Raw genomic sequence first — 20390 nt, forward strand, 5'->3', positions numbered from 1 at the left:
TATATGTATGAGAAACGTTGACAATACATGCTTTATTATCTTCTTTAATGTTTTTTTTTATAATTGAATGAATTAATTTTACATAAATCCTGTTCTATAAATAAGTGAAAAACATTACAATAGACAAGTAAATGAATTAATTTTACATAAATTCTATCCTATAACTTTTGCTATTAATATATTTTCGAAAAGGTGGTGGTGGTACCGGTACATGCAAGTGGTAAAGGAGTTGGCGGGCGTAATATTTTGACATAAAAAATTATGCACATTAATTTCATTATTATAAGGATATATGATGCCTGCGTGTTCCGATTTGGTATGTTTGACTATTCACAAAGTGGATGCACCAACCACAACGACACTAAAATTATTTTTTCTCATATTAATTTAACAAATAAACAAATGAAACATGAATTGGAAAAAAAAATAAAGGTCCATTGAGTCTTCAATGAATCATTAAGTATTATCATTATCTAATGGTGACAGAATGATTTAGCTAATTATAAGTTCCCCACGGGCTTATCTTTTTGACTTTGCATTTTCATTCATTGAAAGGCTTTTACTTCACTTTTCAGATTTCCAGCTTATTCACTCATGCAAGTTTTGACATTTCAATCACCCCCACCTTCTCAAGTAAGATTCTCTCTCGCTGAATCATTTTAAAAATTTTGGATTTTTGGATAAGGAATTCGCTTAAGCAATTGACAATTGAGATGTATGATTCTCTTACAACCATAAGCTTTGATGTTATAGCTTTGTGTTTTAGTTATCTGGGAAAGTTAAGTCCAACAAGCTTGCCCACTTTCAACTTCCTCCAAGTTAATTTCCCACCAGAAAAATCAGCCTCAGTTATTGTATGATATGATGCTTGCTTTAATTTAATTTTGTTTTGTTTTTCTATTTGTACATTTCATTGATGTCACTTGGGAAAATGATATGATGAGTTAATGACATGACAGAGTTATCACTTTGCCTTGTTTAAGGAGATTTTAGATCAATAAAATATTCAATTTATGTTCTGAATGTATGATGTGAAGGAATCTTATTCCTTGAAATGTTTCAATTCTTCCTTTATTCACTATCACCTTCCATTTGGTGGCTTTTCAGGATATACTGTGATGCCGGCTCTGAGAATTCATGGATATGCCTTGGCTGTTTCGTTTTGTCTTATCACCTTCATAGCAGCCTCACTACCAACAGACCCTTCAGAAGGTGAATTTGCTTTATGCCTTCAAATTTTTTAATCTTTCTGTTTCACTTTGTTCTTTCTTGCCTGTGATTTTAGACACTATACAAGAGAGCAAAGATTGAAATTTCAGTCCAAGTTGGAAAATAGGGAGGGATATGATATGTATCACTTTTTTTTCTACTGTTGGATTTGTTGTTTTTTTAATAATTAGCTTAGCGACAAAGTGTTCTGAGTGTATATCATTTCATTTTCCTATATTTGATACTTCCTTGTAATTTGATTTGGCATTTGAAATTTTAACCTGAATAATTGTTGACCTATATTTTTTTCATATTTATAGTTGATGCCCTGATAGAGATCAAGAATAGTTTGATTGATCCTAAGAACAATCTTAAGAACTGGAATAAAGGAGATCCATGTGCAGCAAACTGGACTGGTGTTTGGTGTTTTGATCAGAAGGGGGATGATGGGTACTTCCATGTTCGTGAGATGTATGGCTTCTTTTTCCTTCTACTTTCTCTTTGTTCTTAATTTCAATGTTATTATTTAGATATTGCTAACTGTTATTTGTATATCACACATAGTTAACATTCGAGGGGTTGCTAAATTTTGATTGTTTTCTGTTATCCAAAATTTACTGAAGCTACTTAATGACAATGAATCTCTCGGGAAGTCTATCACCACAGCTTGGACAGCTATCCCATCTTGAGATACTGTGAGTTGTGTCATTTTATGATTTTTTCTCTGGAAACAAAATGTGTGTTAGAAGAACCAAATGGTAATGTTCATGACATGCTAATATCTTCATTTTTTTATGCTTGAAGGAATTTCATGTGGAACGACTTGACAGGCACAATACCAAAGGAGATTGGAAATATTAAATCATTGAAACTCTTGTAAGAACTTTACCAAAGAAGATGTATTAGCATTGATCCCCATCAATTTTTTATTTTAAGGTGGTATTGTCTGTTCTGCTTGATATTGTCTGTTTGTTTGAAAAGATGGATCTTAATGGTTCATCCATGTTTTGGGAATTAAATTTGGACTTCTTCTCAGCCTTATTTGTTATAAATAAACATATTGTATGTCTTCGTAACATAAGTTTGTAGTTCAGTTGAGGAGTCTAATTGGCTGAATATACAAGGAAAACTTATGGTAAAATAAAAGGTATACTGTTTAGGGGGAAATTTCTGATGCTCTGGTTTCTGTAGTTTAGTGTTCATGATAGAAGTGAATTGAACATACTAATGCTGCAAAGTACGAAATTTTATGAGGCAATCATGCAACAGATCAAATACTGTTTCCAACATATATATAATTTTTCTCTTCTGTTATAACATGAATACTTATTCTGATGTATTTGCTATGAAGGCTCCTGAATGGGAATAAGTTATCTGGTAGTTTACCGGATGAGCTTGGCAACCTTCCAAATTTGAATAGATTCCAAGTAGACGAAAACCAATTGTCAGGTCCTATACCAGAGTCATTTGCCAACATGACCAATATTAGACACCTGTAAGTGGATCTCAAAGCTAAATTCACCATCAACTCATCTTGGAGCTGGATTTCTTACATGTACTTTATCGTTTTTGTTTTGTATATTTTCAGTCACTTGAACAACAACTCATTTAGTGGTGAACTTCCATCCACACTGTCAAAGCTATCAAATCTTATACACTTGTGAGTATTAAATCAATTTTTTTTTTTATATTTCTAGTGTTTCAAAACTTCCATTGCAACCTGGGATGCATCTCTGAATTGACCCTTTTTACAAGTTTTCACGGTGTCTGCTTGTTGAAATGGCTTTACAGGCTTGTGGACAACAATAATTTATCAGGCCATCTTCCACCAGAATACTCCATGTTAGATGAATTGGCAATACTGTACGTTTGGCTACCCATTTTTTTAGATTTGTTGCATTTATCGATTTCATTTTTTATTTATTACTGCAGTTGACATGCTGTGCTTGATTTGTGGTGGAGTGAAAATCATGCTCTGATATGATAAGCCAGAGTTCTCATGATATTTAAAGCAATAATTATTAGTCTAATTGAGTTTATACAGCATCATTATGGAAGTATTATGCTCTGTTGCACCTTAGAAACATTAAGCAACTTGTAATTTATCATCAACTCATGTTGTCTTCCTCATACTCATCATAATCCGGTAATTTTGTTCTGTATGTGGACTCCCTCCAATGACCTGTTAGAGTTTCTCTTGTTTGAGCTATTTATGATACATTGATCTGTGTTGTCTCTCCATGCCTGAATTTTTGTATAGAAAGTTTAGATCTTGGGTGTTATATGTTTGCTAAAGGAGCAATAAAATAATCACAACTAGATTTTTGAGTGAGTAATTGTGGTAGTATAGCTAGAATATCAGTAAAATAGCCCTAGGTGTCTTCAAGAGATCTAAAAGAAACAAACTGGTCAAAAGGGACTGTTTAAAAAAGATGAATAATACAACATGAATAGTCTTCTAGTTAAATACATGTATTCCCATAAATCGTATTTACCTTATACTGTTTCTGAGACATCCACAGTGTAGCCTCCGGATTTTCTTTATCATTCTTGGTGATTTTTTTATCTTGTTTTGCAATAGTCAAGTACAGTACTCTCATAAATGATTAATTTTTCTTTTCCTTTTAAATTTTGGAAAGCTTATTCTTCTGACTTTTGGCCATTACCTCAGAATTTAAAATGTCTGTAGTGTTTTATGCACTCTACCAAGAACATTACATGTATACTACACGGTACATTTTGCACGTATATGCTCTCAATGTGTACTTTACCTTGGTCAGAAAAAGGGTTTTAGATACTCTTAGATTATCATATTTACTTGTTTCCTTTGCAGCCAGCTTGATAACAACGATTTCAGTGGGAGTGAAATTCCTTCTACCTATGCAAACCTAACCAGGCTAGTGAAATTGTAAGTATTCTTAGCAATAGTTACCTGTCCTTTAGTTTGTTTTTCATAATGTAGGATGTTACAGATACTAAATGACTCTGATTTTATTTTTGATTTAACAGAAGTCTACGAAACTGTAGTCTGCAAGGAGCTATTCCTGATTTCAGTTCAATATCCAAGCTTACCTATTTGTATGTTTGAGTATATTTGGTGGCTTTGCTTTATATTGTGCCTAATGATAGTGAAATCATTTTTTTCTCCCATTTTGGCTACAAACTCATTTGTGACTGGTTCATGTTTTCTAGAGATCTTAGCTGGAATCAGATCACTGGACCCATACCATCAAATAAAGTGGCAGACAATATGACAACTTTGTATGTAAACAACCCAACTTTTATTTATTTATTTTGTATTTATAATGTTATTGGTTTCCTTATCTATTTCACAATATTTATTTATCTTAATGCAAGACATGACAAAATTGAGTTTGATGTGCTATTTTCTTTCTATTGCAGTGATCTGTCTAATAATCGTCTCAATGGATCCATTCCTCACTTCTTTTATCCTCATCTTCAAAAATTGTGAGAAGATACTCAGAAACCTATATTTCACATAGTATTTATCTAATTATTACATAACAATATCTTGAAGTCTTAAATAAAACTCTATTTATAAGAAACAAGTTGCCGTCTAGAATCTAGACAGACTTTAATTTATAAAAGTTCAATTCTTTGCACATTGGGTTGATTTTTTGTTTTCATTGCCAAGCACAGGTCACTTGCAAACAATTTACTGTCTGGGTCTATCCCTGGTAGCATATGGCAGAACATGTCCTTCAGTGCGAAAGATAAACTTACAATGTAACTTCTTTATCTGGATTACTACTTCAGTCTCAAGGATTGTTGACTTTTTTGCATCAAACTAGTATAATGATTATATGTTGTTTGCACTGTAAATTCATTATGTTTGTCCTATCTTCGCAGTGATCTCCAGAACAACTCATTTTCAGATGTTTTGGGAAACCTGACCCCCCCGGAAAATGTTACCTTGAGGTATTCTTATTGCATATGTTTGGTTATATGCCATCACGTAACCATATGATCCGATTCTCTCTCTATAGTTCATACTATGTTCTTGATATTGCATACCCTTTTATTTAATTTTTAATTCATTTGTACATTTTACTACGAAAAACATTGTCACAATTATGCTTTTCCTTTGCTGTGGTATAAATTTCTTATCATTTCTTTTTCTTTTCCTTGAAGGCTTTCTGGTAATCCTATCTGCAAGAATTCTAACATACAAAGTATTGGTCAATATTGTGGACCTGAAGCAGATAATAAGGCAGCCCAAGATTCAACAAACTCAACTTTCTGTCCAGTTCAATCTTGTCCAGTGGATGACTTTTATGAATATGCCCCCTCTTCTCCAGTTCCCTGCTTTTGTGCAGCACCTCTGAGAATTGGATACAGGCTGAAAAGTCCAAGTTTTTCTTACTTTGCTCCCTATAGAAGTAGTTTTGAAGACTATATAACTAGGTCCTTAGACTTAGATCTCTATCAACTATCAATAGATTCAGTTGCTTGGGAAGAGGGACCTCGTCTTAGAATGTATTTGAAACTCTTCCCTTCCTATAATGATTCCGGTTCTAGTATGTTCAATGAAAGTGAGGTCCATCGCATTAAAGGCATATATTCATCATGGCACTTTCCTCGCACTGATTTTTTTGGACCATATGAACTGCTGAACTTCACTCTTCTTGGACCTTATGCAAATTGTAAGTTTCTTAAACTTAACATATCATTATTTTTTGTTATCTTATTCAATGCATAACAAATTCTGGCCAACTCGACCATATTATCATTTGATCCCACCAAATGTGTGTACTGTTTAACAACAATTTTAAAACAAATTTCTTATGCTACTTGTAGAAGTAATTGGGAATTTAATATGCATACTGCAAAGAGATTACTCGCTATAAAAATTTCTATTATTCTCATCTTCATATTATTATAAATTCTCTATCTTTTTTATATACCATTGTTTAACTAAGATATTTACAATTGGAAACCTGATTGATCTGAGGTGTTGTTTGAAAGTTGAAAATAACAATCTTTATATTTTAATGGTGCATGCCTTATGTTTTGTGACATTTTGTTTGTATACAAGGAGGAGAAGCAACATAAATGCCTGTATCCTTCTTTATTCTTGGTTGTTAACTGCAAAGATGAGGGGATCTCTCCACTTAAGCAATCCTTGTACTAAAAAAAGTTAAAAAAAAGGAAATATCTTGATCCATGAAAAATAAATGTCAATGCAGAAGTAGCTTTCCTTTGTTTCTGTCTATAATTAGAATTTATGTTGATGAATTAGATAGAGTACATCTAATAACTGATGTTAATTTTAGGCAATTCAAATTTGGTAAATAAAATTTATTTTTGCTGAGTTTCTCTAATTTAGCTTTCATTTTATTGCTATAGTAAATGTTGATTCAAAGAAGAAAAAGAATAATGTGGGCATAAAAATTTCTGCTGTGATAGCAGCTGTTGCTTGTGCTTTAGCAATATCTGCAATAATCATTCTCCTGATTTCTAAAAGAAATATGAAATACCAGAAGAAGATTTCCAGGAAACGAATGTGTAAGTATTCTAAGGCTTTATGCTGGTTATATCATTTTTTTTATTTTTGAAGAAAGAGGTTTAAAATGCTTATTTCATTCTGCAGCTACTAATGTATCTATCAAAATAGATGGCATGAAAGCATTTACTTACAAAGAACTGGCTATTGCTACCAACAAATTTAATATCTCAACTAAAGTTGGCCAAGGAGGTTATGGGAATGTCTATAAAGGCATTTTATCTGATGAAACTTTTGTGGCTGTTAAGAGAGCAGAAGAAGGTTCCTTACAAGGACAAAAGGAGTTTCTGACTGAAATTGAGCTTTTGTCAAGGTTACACCATCGAAATCTTGTCTCGCTGATTGGATACTGTAATGAAAAAGAGGAACAGGTATCTAGCTTATAGCGACACTTTTGTCTTCTATATCATCTTGCAACTAATTTCATTTAAGAATTAAAATATAAAGAAAAGAATTTGTTCTGCATGAATCTGCATAATGATTAAAAAATGCCATGGCATAAGATAAGCATTCATCTTACTGTTAAGTCAGATCTTTTAGTCCCTGAGCTTATCGCTAATAAGTGGCAAACAAATACAATGCTAGAAAATTTCTGTATTCAATCTGTCACTAGATATTTAAGTTTTGCCAACTGAACTGTAGTTCTTTTCTTGAATTTTTTCATATTTTTTAATATATTCAAGAAATGTTATCTTTGGAACCCAAATATAATCTGAGTTTAGACATAACTTTTGCCATATTAGTTTTGCACTTGACATTGACTACAATATTATTCTTATATACTCTTTGTGTTGATTCAGATGCTGGTTTATGAATTCATGCCCAATGGAACCCTTAGGGACTGGATATCTGGTATGAAATTGTTACTCTTCCTTCTACATTTTTTCTGCTCTCCAGTTTTGGGTTTCATTTATAAAAATATTTGATATGCTCATGCAATTTAGAATATCTTCTTGGTAAATGTTTAGGATTTTTATAGCTTTTCAAATCTGAACTCTGGTGTATTGACCCAACTGGTTAGGTTTTTCATGGTTGACATGCTTCTAATGAATTGATTGAGGAAAAATCATTTCAAATACTCACTCCGTCCCATTATAATTGTTGTATAAAAGAAAAAAAATTGTCCCAAAATAATTGTCATTTTAGTTTTTCAATGTAACATTAATTATGTCTTTCCACTTATATCCCTTATAATATTAATGGTGGACAACAAAATTATTGAATGAATTAATGATGATATAAGGTTAATTTTGTAAAAAGTAATATTTTGTTTCATCTATTTATTAGTTTTTCTTGGTCTGTGTAAAAGAACCTAGTATGACTATTATTTTGGGATGGAGGGAGTAGTTATAACTTCATTCTACATGAATACTTCTTAAAACTACCATCTTTTACTTCAAACAGTGGAGGTAGTCATGTTAAACAAAACAAATCATGACCATAATGGCAGTCTTAATATAACTCATTGCTGTTTTGTAATTTCATCCTTGTAAGTAGAAAACAAGATAGAAGTTAAAAAGGAAGAAAATTGCATGAAAGAAAGGAAAGACAATGATAGTATAGTACCATAATTTGGGATTGTTGATGTTCTCAATGATGAAATAAACATATGTTATACTGTCGTGTGGCAGGTAAAAGTAGAAAAACCAAGGGAAGCCTAAATTTTAGTATGAGGTTGAGAATTGCAATGGGAGCAGCCAAAGGCATACTGTATCTGCATACAGAGGCTAACCCTCCTATATTCCACAGAGATATTAAAGCCAGTAACATTCTTCTGGACTCCAAGTTTACAGCTAAAGTGGCCGATTTTGGATTGTCACGGCTTGTACCAGACTTATATGAAGAAGGAACTGGTCCTAAATATGTGTCAACAGTTGTGAAAGGAACTCCAGTAAGTTTGTTAAAGGAAATTAAGGAATAATTCCATTTCCAATATTTAAGACCTGAAGTTATATTTGGAAGTTTCTGATTACATAGATTATTCAACCAATACCTTTTATGCAATTTTGGCAAATTAATTATGAATTTTTTTTCTTGCTTTTGTCATATGTCACTCTTGAAAGGCTCCTCACACCCTCATTGTTGTCAGTTGTGTGAGCCACTTCATAATAATGAGACCCCATATACCTTTTCCAGAATAGCTCAAGTTATACACAATGTCTTCAAACTTGTAGTCTCCAATTAGAAGCATTAAATATCATTTTCGAGTCTTACTGTCATTTTCCTTTTAGTTTTTGAGTCTTACTGATTAAGGAGCATTAAATATAGTATAAACTTAGATGCAATTTCTTATGTACTTTTGGGGTTGTTCTCCGATAAGAATTGGAGTTTCTCCTGTGTAATTTGTGCAATTAAAGTTTTCATTAAAGATCGACATTAATTATCGAGGTGAAACAACTATTCTAATTACAAAGTAGGGCCAAAAGCACCTAAGGAGCTACATCTAAGTTTTGTCTTCAAATCTACTGCATCAAGTGCTTTAGATTAGTTCTTAAAAAAAGTATTAAATGAATTTTTTGTATTTTTTATATAATAAAGTTTTTCTTCAATAAAAGTTTTATATTTATATTTTCTTAACCAACCAATGTCCTTCAGCACTAATTAGTATTTTCGTGTATTTTTGGATGCTGCAGTATAGTTTAAATTTGTTCTTATCATTTGATATTAGTGATGGTGCATTTTTGTCCATTTTATCATCTAATACTGAAAAGAAATACAGTCAGAATATAATGATTACTTTGTATTTTGCCTGCAGGGTTATCTAGACCCAGAATATTTGTTGACTCATAAGCTGACTGACAAATGTGATGTCTATAGCCTGGGAATTGTGTATCTGGAGCTTTTGACAGGCATGCAACCAATATCACATGGGAAAAACATTGTCCGCGAGGTACTTTTCTTTTTCATCACTCCACTGTTCTTCTCTCTCATATCTGATCATTAAATCACTAAAAACACTGAATTGCAAGAACAATCATGAAAATTTTATAATACTGCAAGCACAATGCATGTGAAGAAAAAAGCTGTACATATGAATTGTCGAGTACCTGACTTATTTGCAAACCATACACAAAGAAATATTAAATAAACAAGTATTAAACTTTGATGATTGTTAGTGTAGAGATTTTTAAACTGTCAATCATTACCATACATGACAACTCATGATTGGATGACTCTGTAAAAAATCTTTATACCCTTAGTGTATTCTAATTCAATTCAACAAACTAGCTATTATTAACAATGTTACACAATTTTATTGTCAGGTTAATACGGCTCGTCAATCTGGTACAATATATTCCATAATAGACAGCAGAATGGGGTTATATCCATCTGATTGTTTGGACAAGTTTTTAACTCTGGCCCTCAGATGTTGCCAAGACAATCCAGAGGAGAGACCATCAATGCTAGATGTGGTGAGAGAACTGGAAGATATCATTACAATGTTGCCTGAACCTGAAACTCTTTTCTCAGATGTTAGCTTACTCAATTCTGGTAACATAGCACCCCCATCATCTGCAACAACATCAACATCAAATGTGACAAGGGAGGAGCAACACATGTCCTCATATGTTTCAGGAAGTGATCTTGTCAGTGATGTCATTCCCACCGTTGTTCCTCGCTGATGCTGTACTATGCTATAGTCTCCTTCATATATTACAAAAAATTTAATTATAATTTTTTTATACTAAGATTTTGATAAATGGTAAAGGCAGGAAGTTTATTAGAGACATAGCTATTATCTGCAGATGAGGTGTAAAGAAAAAGAGAATGATACATACAACTACTACATTTTAAGAAAATAATAATAATATGTTTATCATGTGTGGTTTGTCAAAATTAAGTGTTTTCTTTTCCGTAATTACAAGGACTCCTATAAGTTTTTAAAATCGATTAATTTTAAAGTCATTTTCCAGATTCAAACCCATGACCAACTGGCATCAAGACACAACTTTATCACTGCCACAGGGCTTGCTCTCCCTTCCAATTTACTATATCCACCCTAATTAAAACCCATCTCTGGGTTAGAGCAATGACCCATGGCTCTTAATGAAAAACAAATTTGAATTTGTTGATGGAATCATCACTAGGCCAAATGATCAAAATTCCCTACACAGTGATGGAAACACTTCAACACTCTTGTTGATTATGTCAGAATTCTGCAACTGCAGCGTGATCTTTTCTCTCTTTGACAGGCTGATCTATCCATGACAAGATATTTCATCAAGATGATTTCTCAGATTTGGGTCACTATTTTATTTAGTCCCTCGTGCTATAAAAAATCGTATAAACCGTAAAAAATCAGTCAAGTGGGACTAAAAAGGCATTTTTTGAAATTAAAGGAAAAAAAAAACAAATTTAAACTTAGGGACTAAAACAACATTATGAAAAATATATTTAAGTTATTTTAAAAGTATTCTTAAGAAAAATGAAAATACATGTTACAAATATAAATTTTAATGATTAAAACATGCATATTAGATGTACAACATCACATAGATCTCAATTGCCTAAACATTGATGCGAATAATATTTATTAAGAATATTGTTGATATTAGTTAATACTTCTACATAAATAGATTAATGGATATGTGGCAATAATAAGCACGACATAAAAAATTACAACTTAAAATATTTAATTAACCAATTCTGCTAATGCGTTCAAAGATGCTCACAAGCTCCTTCAGATGATCCTCAATCAAACATAGCTATATCATCCAACTTGTTATTACCATCATCAACCAAATTTTGTGCTCTAGTTATTGCAGAATTGATATCCTTCTTATCATGCAAGCAAAGTTTTGAACTGATTTCCCTCTCTAAAGCATTCTTTATCTTGTAAACATAAGCATCCAAAGCATTCATAGCATGATCCTTCCTTATGAACTTTTCATCTTCAGCCTTGTATCCTGAACCATTCTTTTAATTTCTTTGGCTGTCAGTCTTTCATTGTTATTGATAATGGAAATCTCTTTCATTGTTATAGGGCACAGAGGCTACAAGTTCTTTTCGTGAGAGAGAGAAGCTGAGGCTCAGACTTCAGTTTTGTTTTTAATTTCTTATATCTCTTTGTTCTCGTGAGAGAGAGGCTAACACTGTTTTTTTTATTATAAGATTGACAAGATTATAATTGAGGTTAGTTTAATAATTTCAGTTGTACAATACTTTATTATTTAGATAATAGATAATAGATTCCACAAATTTGACTTCTCTTTTAGATCAATTAAATTTATTCAATTTGTCTACATATTCTTGGCCCAATGTAAATTAAATTGATTAAACTCGATTTCTTATGGTTTAGTTTTTTTTAGAATAAAAGCACTCTCTTATGGTTTAGTTACTCAATGCGTAGTGCTTATATAAAAAGCTGTTAAATGCATAGTTCTCAAAAGCTAGATAAAAGTTACTTCTTTCCTCTCTATTTATAAGGTATAATAAAGAGATATCTTTCTTTTATTATAACACTTTATTTCATTCCTCTCGCGTATTAATTATTTTTTACTAAAATATCTTAAATTATCTCCTTTTTCTCTTTTGTGGAAAACATAAAAAAAGATGAATAGATTCCAATAAAATTAAGGATAAATTTTAAAAAGTATTATAATTATAGATAAATTTAATATTAATAACTAAATTAGCTAACTTTATTAATAAATGTAAACTAATCAACTACTACTATATCTTACAATCACGAACGGATAGAGGACTATATTAAATTCAAACTTCCTTCATAAATAAATATAATTAAATTTAACTAACTCACAAAGGATTAAAAAAGTTGATCAATGTCATTTAATTCTTCTAATGACATTTAAAAAATCATTTTTTCTATAGTCCTCTACATTGTAATTTGATATTAAGAATAAAAAAATTCATTGAAATTATAATCACAATTAATTCAAGAGTGTTTTTAGAATGGTATCATTAAAGAGGATCAAAATGGTTAAATTTTACTAATATTTGAATCTAAAAAAATATTTTTTTTGCTTATATTTAGGTTCTGAATAAGTATATTTTAAAACAAAAACTCAAATTAAATTGAACCAAATGATTTATTATTTGTCATTTATTTTATTTTTAGAATTTTGTAACTATAACAAGTATAATTTAATAGCGTAAAAACTAAAAAACAAATATACTTTCATTAGAATTCTTAATTTATGTTAAATTATGTATTTTTTTATGAGATTTATGTTCCAAATTTACTCTCTCTCTCTCTGTGGTTCTTGTGGTTCTTATTATAAAGTTCATTTTTCTTGAAAAAAATATTATAAATTTCAATTAACTAATTCAGATAAAAAATTAGATTAATTTAATTGAGAGCATTAAATTTATCTTAAATTATTTTTTTACAAAAATATTACTGTTGTAAATAAAATTAACAAACAAATAATATTAATGAAAGGTATTTTTTGTGAAAAAAATTAATGTATGAGAAATTATAGATTAAATCTTGTAAAAAAGATCAAATTAAACTTTTAATTTAGATTTTATAATAAGGAGAAGGGAAATAATCACACCACGGATCATGTTTTAAACAATGACAAATGAAATGCAGGTGATTTATCTTTTCAATTATTTTTATTTATTTTGCAAGATAAAATCCATAATAAACCTTAAAAGTTAGAAAAAGAAGAAATTGAAAACAAACATAAGGATTCGTATCTTCCCTTTCAATTAAGACCAGAGAAGACTTTGTTATTTATTTTTCCGCGTTACACAAAACTATTAATTAAAATCCCACATCCACAATTCGCTAAATTACCCGTTTATTCAAATATTTAAACCAAATTAACCTTTTCAATTCCCCCAAATTGTGATTTTCTTTGGGTTTTGGTGGGGCTGTGGATGCCTAATCGGTTTTCACTTCACATCCCGGTGACGTCAGCATCGTTTTCTGCGTGCGCAAAGTCGCTGGTTTTTGGTGCCCCCAAATTCCCATTTGCTATTAACGTGATCCTCTCTCAATTTCTAATCAATAATCGAATTAGGGTTTTCAAAAAGTCTTCCCCTTTTCCCTTCGTTCTGTGCTTCCGTGATTCACTCCCGGAACAATCGCCCTAGCATGTATGCCACCTTCCCCTTTAACTATTCAATTCCAATTTCAATTTTTTTCTTCAAAGATGATGTCTTTATGTCATTTGAATTTTGGGTTGTGTTTTATTGGTATCTACAGGTAGGTTGGTGATGAGGGGTAAACCCTATTCCAAATGCTAACTTCTTGCATTTGGGGTGTCTTTTCAAATTACATTTTTTCTGGAATTTGATATCATCAGGTTTTTCCTGAATTGAGGTGATGATATGATAGAAGAAGCTTATGGAGTTGTAGTTGTAGCTTCTGGAGGATTTTGATTTGGGGCTTGTGGCTAAAAGAAGGTGCTCCTTCAGAAAGTGGGGTATTTTGCACATGGCTCCAAATCTGAGGCTAAGATTATGTGTTCCCTTGTTGTTTTTGTTGTTGAGTTTTCTCTTGAATTCTAATGCGGAATTGGATCATCAAGTTTCACATAAGGTCATAGCTGCTCCTCATAAAGATGTAGGGACAAATGTAATTGATGGCACCGGTGTAGAGAATGCTTTTAATTTTGAGAATGCCAATAGTGTGGTGGGTAGTCGGAAGGGTGGAAGCAGTAAGGTTTCGGTTTCGACGGTTGCGTTGTTTACTCTGGCGATGGCAGCTGCCACTGGCTTAGGTGCCGTGCCATTCTTCTTTGTGGAGCTTGATCCGCAGTGGGCTGGATTATGCAATGGAATGGCTGCAGGTGTCATGTTGGCTGCGAGCTTTGATTTGATCCAAGAAGGGCAGGAGTTTGGTGCTGGAAATTGGGTTGTCACTGGGATTCTTGCTGGTGGAATCTTTATTTGGCTATGTAAGAAGGTGATGATGATTCTTCCTGTATCTGTGTCACTACTTTTCTATGTATTGCTTGAGAGAAGTTACTTGGTGTTGCAGTTTTTCTCCAGTACTGCTTTATGCGCTATACATGTCTTATTCTTCCTTGTTGCTATGCTCGAGTCATACATTGTTGATATGGATAAGCTTCACGTCCACAACAATTTAAGATGAAATAAAAATTAAAAAAGGGTTTTTCTTGTTCACATCACTTGTACAAATCAGCTGTATTAATTTTTAAGTGAACTTTCGTACTGATCTTCTGCTTAAATGATAACAAAATTGATGAATTGATCATTTAATAGTAGTATTATGTTTAGTGTTTCTCTTCTTTTTTTCTGTTTGCCTGGGATCCATTTTTGTTGTATAATTCTCAAATTTTACTCTATGAATCAGTTTTTTAACTTCCTCACTTGTGTCTTGCTTAATCTCTTGGGTTTCGGTTTCAGTTTCTTGAGCAGTATGGGGAAGTAAGCATGTTGGATTTAAAAGGTGCTGATGCTACCAAAGTTGTTCTTGTTATTGGAATAATGACTCTCCATTCTTTTGGGGAGGGATCTGGTGTTGGGGTCTCATTTGCTGGGTCAAAGGGTTTCACTCAAGGCCTGTTGGTAACTTTGGCTATTGCGGTACACAACATTCCTGAGGGCTTAGCTGTGAGCATGGTGCTTGCATCAAGGGGCGTCTCTCCACAGAATGCTATGTTATGGAGCATAATTACATCTTTACCCCAGGTAATTCTTAATTCAAGAATTTAACTATCTTAAATTGTCAAGGAGAAAATTATTTGACTTTAGTCAGCATATCACTTTCGAGAGTTGCCTTTATGAGTTATATATACTATAATTTTGCAATCCCTTCTGCCCGTCATGAACCCCATGCTCATATTATCCTTAGGAATAAAATTAGGATTGGATGGGTCTCAGACTCTCAGTCACTCCACTCTGTTTTGATGTGTTTTTAGTCTGATACAAGTGAGGTGTAATATGTTGCATGATTAGGCCAGAACCATTTGTTGTAGTGCTTTTCACTGATTGGTAGTGTCATCCAACCTAAGAGGACTACTCTGTCTTTGTACTATTACATAGACCATCGATGATTTGATAGGGTCCTTTAAGTTTGTCATTGCTGTCTTTCAACTCATCCTCTTAACATCTTATTCTGTATGTCAATGCAGCCAATTGTAGCCGTTCCTTCATTTATTTGTGCTGATGCATTCAGCAAGTTTCTTCCTTTTTGTACGGGATTTGCTGCTGGATGCATGATTTGGATGGTCATTGCGGAAGTGCTTCCTGATGCTTTCAAGGTTATTTCCCATTATTATTATACACCAAAGATATTTGATGTTTTCTTCTCCTGCAGCATTCTAAAGACTTAAAAATTGGCTTTTCATTACTTTTTTATTTTAATTTTTTTGGCTTTTTGGCATGGGTCAACTCAAAGCTTAAGCTATTAGACAAAGGTTCATAAATGGTTTTATATCTCTAGCAATCCCTCTAAAGCAATGTTCAAGCCTCCTTACCTTGTGCTGTAATTTAATTTAATTTTATCATTAACAACAGGGGTGACTAGTATTAAACCATTGACCATTGTGATACCATTCAAGATAAAGTTTATTAAGCTTTAAGCTATAAGCTTGTTACAAGTAAACCCTTCAAAAGGTGGTGGGGGGGGGGGGGGGGGAACAGAGTGATAATATGGTCTTTGGTAAACATGAAAAAGGTGGTTGGTGTATGCCTTACATATCATCCATTTTCTCCATGGGGCAGGACTTCAGATCTTTGAGTCACATACATTTTTATGTTGTTATCATTTCGCTTACTTTTTTTGAATAGTGTTTTCACTTTTCAGATATATATATATAACCTTAGTTTCTCTTCCATGTGAATTATAGGAAGCCTCAGCTTCACAGGTTGCATCAGCTGCAACCCTTTCTGTAGCATTTATGGAAGCTCTCAGCACCTTCTTCCAGAATTTCAGTCATGACTACAAGTGAGTTTGTATTGGATTTTCTTTTGGTTATTAGTATATTACATTGTTTGGATTTTGTTGCTCGGATGAAATAGTATTTAATCATCCATGCTCTGTTGCTAAATTTGCTTAATGTAGAGATGTGCCGAATGCTACCCTCTTTTCTTTCTTCTGTTACAGTTTTCTTTTCCCTAAATTTTGATTTCTTTGTTACAGCTCTGAGGATGCTTCAGGCTTTTTTGTTTCATTACTTTTTGGTCTTGGCCCTTTACTTGGAGGAATTATTTTGGTTGTATTTGCTCTTGCTTTGCGTCTTCAGCATGCTCTCCTCATGGGCACCGCATGCGGTATTGCCTTTGTTCTCGGTGCCTGGCGACCGGTGCAGCTTATTTTGTCTTCAAAATTGGGACTTTTCCCTGTTTTGTTACTCCTTGCAATGGGGGCTGCTTTCATCCATGTTTCATCATCTGGTGTATTGAAGGTGGCAGCATCCAAGAAAGCCTCAGTCAATGACTTACCTACACTCACCGGCTTCCCACTCAGTGTTCACACCCTTCAATCATTCATATCATGTGGTGCAGTTGCGTTTCACGCATTGGCTGAAGGACTTGCATTGGGAGTGGCTGCACCAAAAGCATATGGGCTTGGTCGTCACATGGTCCTTCCAGTCTCTCTACATGGGCTTCCTCGAGGTGCAGCTGTGGCTAGCTGTATATTTGGAGCCACTGATAGCTGGCACGGTTCTCTAGCAACAGCTGCCATAATTGGATTCATGGGACCAATATCAGCAATAGGAGCTATTCTTACTGGTATTGACTATAGTGGTCTTGATCACATAATGGTTCTTGCCTGTGGTGGATTGATACCTAGCTTTGGAAATGTAGTAAAGAGAGCTCTAAGTTTGGACAAGAGGAAAAGCACCTGTGGCCTCATCATGGGTATTGGGTTTGCTACTTTATGTCTAACATTCACTAGGTTGGTTTGCTTACATACACCTTACTGCAATTCTGCACCAGAGGCTGTCAGATAAGAGTCTTGTGCTGCCTCTGCCGCATGTGCTATTGTTACTCTTCTTGTAACAGTTGTATACATTTCTGTAATTCGATTTCCCGAAACATGGTTAGCCTAATCTGAAGAGATCATCCTTGGTAAAGAAACTAGAAAGAGCAATTTCAAACGGAAGTTCCCTAAGAGGAAGGCAGATTTACAAGTGACCAAAGTTTTCATGTAGAACATATCCATGGGTGTCATATTTTAGTGCTTACTTGTATATATAGTTTTACACATGATCTAAATTTGCCGAACATTGTAAAACTATTGAGAAGTGAAACAGATGATTTTCATATATTTTTTTTTATTTTGGCATGTTATGTATGAATAGAATCGATATTTTGCAATGTTACTTCCTACATGTTCTTTTCTTTTTTGTTGTTTATGATGATTTACGAAATAGTTGCAATTGTTTGAGAACGGTATGTGATAATATCTAAGATTTTTGCACTCAGCAAATTGAGGTCTTTTGCATTTATTCATAATTTCTTACAATATCAAAGATTAAAGCCAAATCGCAATTGCAATCATAACTGCAATTTAAATCTTGCATAATTGTATTGATAAGTAATAACACATGAGAAAAATTGTTTACTACAGAATTATGTATGTATAATTGTTTTTCACTCATTTATGTGAGAATTTGCAGTAAAGCAGAAAATTATTCGTTCAATTTGTTTGGAAATTAATAATAGCCAAGTAAGGACAGATTTTTTTGTGTGATTTTATCATTTCGATGAAAAGATACAAAATTGGTGTCCTGAAGCCTAGTTTGACAAAAAATAGTTTCATGTCACGGCATCGCTGTTGAATTGCGTATGTCACGGAATCGACGTTGAATGGGTATAGAAAATTATGGAAGGAATGAGAAATAGACTCGAAGAAGATAAAGTCGTGCTCATTTCGGTAATCCTTTTAAAAAAATGAAATGTTGTATTTTTATTTTTTATTTTTTAAAAAATATAACTTTAGTTAAATTTTGCAGACTGAAAAATATGTTATACATGCGGATAACAAGTTATTAATCAATGAGTATTTTTTGTTCATTGGGTTTAGAATTTAGAGACGGTAATTTTGAAAAGAGTTTCTCTTTTATGGGCAAACCAAAATTATATAATTTATACGGACCAGGGCTCAATTTAGACTCTAATTTTTTGAAGAGTAGAATGGTACTTGTCACAGATCCGGACTAGGGCTCAGTTGAATCCAAGGTTAGTCTATTAAAATGCCGATCATAGTAAATAACAATTGTAGTTGAAGAGAAGATTTGTGTTTCATTCTCGTATAATACAATTTAAAGAAATGACAAGAAATTTTAATTGTAACCAAGTTTCTCCCTTGATTAGTTTAGTTTCGAAATCAATACAAAAGATCGAAGCTGATAAGTACATCTCTCCCTTGATCTGAGCATAGATATCTAAACCATTTTCACACCTATAAATACTATTAACTTTTACGTGGGTTTCTTTGCTAACTTGAGTTTGTGGATATCCTCCATTGCTCATGTAAACTGCATTCTGGGATTTTGGACTAATCTATCACATCTCCAGACAAATTACTTGTCAATCCAGTTTGTCCAATTACTAAGAGTCCAAAGCCATCACCTTCCAAACTTGGGACATAGTAGTATTCCTTTTTGTTAGTGATTTCTGAAATAATTCCAGCAAAAAGTATTGAAAGTTACGTCAAAATGATGTCGTAATATAACTTCAAACCAAATATGCAGATGATAAGAACGAGAATCATAACATATATATATATATATATATATATATATATATATATATATATATATATATATATATAATACTACTCTTGTTGACAATATTTAATGGAAGAACAATGGTGTCAACTTTGTTTTTGTGATTAACTTTTAAGAATTTAGGATCGATCGGTTTAGGGTCCTGTGTAGCTGTATGTTTCAAAAAAAAAAAATAGCAACTAACTTTTAGTTTGTTTAAAAAAAAAAACCAGTTTGTTTGGTTAGTTTTAGTTTTTTTCTTCAAATTTTTAGTTTAAAGATAAATTCAATTAAAAAGTTTTCAATCCTATTAAATTTGATTAAAAGTGTGTTTTTGTTGCAATAATGACATCAACAATAGTACTTGTGTCAATGGTGGAGATAGTGTTGTAAGTGGTGACAATGAGTGTTGATGATGGTGGTGGTGCTAATAGTAGTGGTTGGTGTTGCTAGTGTCGATAGTGGTGACGATGATGATGTTGCTCATGATGGTTGTGCCAATGGCAATGATGGGGGTGGTGATGATATTGATGATAGTAATTGTGATGATATTAGTACTAGCAGTCCCAAGCCCGGATAAAAGGAGAGGGTTGTGTTAGGCTTTCGACAGTCAACGTAAAACTTTGTCGAATCTCTACGACATGGATCAATTACGTAATAATGTGAATGCTAGGTCGTTGCCCGGAAGCAACGCGCTGTATGGCTCGAGTACAGTGTCAAAAGAGCAAGGGCCGCTGCATCGCCGCCCGGATATAGTGAAAAGTAAGCAAGGGTTCCCACATTTTCGTGAACAGGTGTGGGTAAAGAAGCTAGTTCATGACAGGAGGATTCGCTTTGGTACATGGAATATAGGCACACTTACTGGAAAATCTATGGAAATAGTGGATGTTATAGTGAGGAGGAAGATCAATTTTATGTGCCTACAAGAAACTAAGTGGACAGGTGAAAAAGCGAAAGAATTAGACAACTCGGGATTTAAGCTGTGGTATACGGGAAAAATCAGA

At 33.0% G+C, this 20390-nt stretch overlaps 2 protein-coding genes across 3 annotated transcripts; both read left to right on the top strand.

Moving 5' to 3' along the window:
• The first annotated feature begins 455 nt into the window (after positions 1-455).
• Positions 456-10553, top strand: LOC100815005 (probable LRR receptor-like serine/threonine-protein kinase At1g06840). 2 transcript variants are annotated; one of them, XM_014770461.2, is made up of 22 exons: positions 456-633; positions 767-854; positions 1108-1212; positions 1530-1680; positions 1833-1904; positions 2014-2085; positions 2561-2704; positions 2798-2869; positions 3001-3072; positions 4043-4117; positions 4219-4287; positions 4402-4470; positions 4612-4677; positions 4870-4956; positions 5080-5148; positions 5362-5873; positions 6577-6735; positions 6821-7104; positions 7534-7585; positions 8365-8624; positions 9489-9623; positions 9997-10553. In XM_014770461.2, the coding sequence occupies exons 3-22, from the start codon at positions 1119-1121 to the stop codon at positions 10354-10356; spliced, it is 2874 nt and encodes a 957-aa protein (XP_014625947.1). In that variant the 5' UTR covers positions 456-633; positions 767-854; positions 1108-1118; the 3' UTR covers positions 10357-10553. The 2 variants fall into 2 exon arrangements, with proteins under 2 accessions (XP_014625947.1, XP_003552328.1); XM_003552280.5 differs by lacking the exon at positions 767-854 and having other exon boundaries at positions 457-633.
• A 2990-nt stretch (positions 10554-13543) lies between these two features.
• On the top strand, positions 13544-17940 carry LOC100800396 (putative zinc transporter At3g08650). The gene is made up of 6 exons (XM_003551575.4): positions 13544-13798; positions 13908-14609; positions 15074-15358; positions 15802-15930; positions 16519-16616; positions 16812-17940. Exons 2-6 carry the CDS (start codon positions 14139-14141, stop codon positions 17623-17625), a joined length of 1797 nt encoding a protein of 598 aa, XP_003551623.1. The 5' UTR covers positions 13544-13798; positions 13908-14138; the 3' UTR covers positions 17626-17940.
• The last annotated feature ends 2450 nt before the right edge of the window (positions 17941-20390 follow it).

Source organism: Glycine max, chromosome 18, assembly GCF_000004515.6.
Source record: "Glycine max cultivar Williams 82 chromosome 18, Glycine_max_v4.0, whole genome shotgun sequence".
NCBI classification, from domain to species: domain Eukaryota; kingdom Viridiplantae; phylum Streptophyta; class Magnoliopsida; order Fabales; family Fabaceae; genus Glycine; species Glycine max.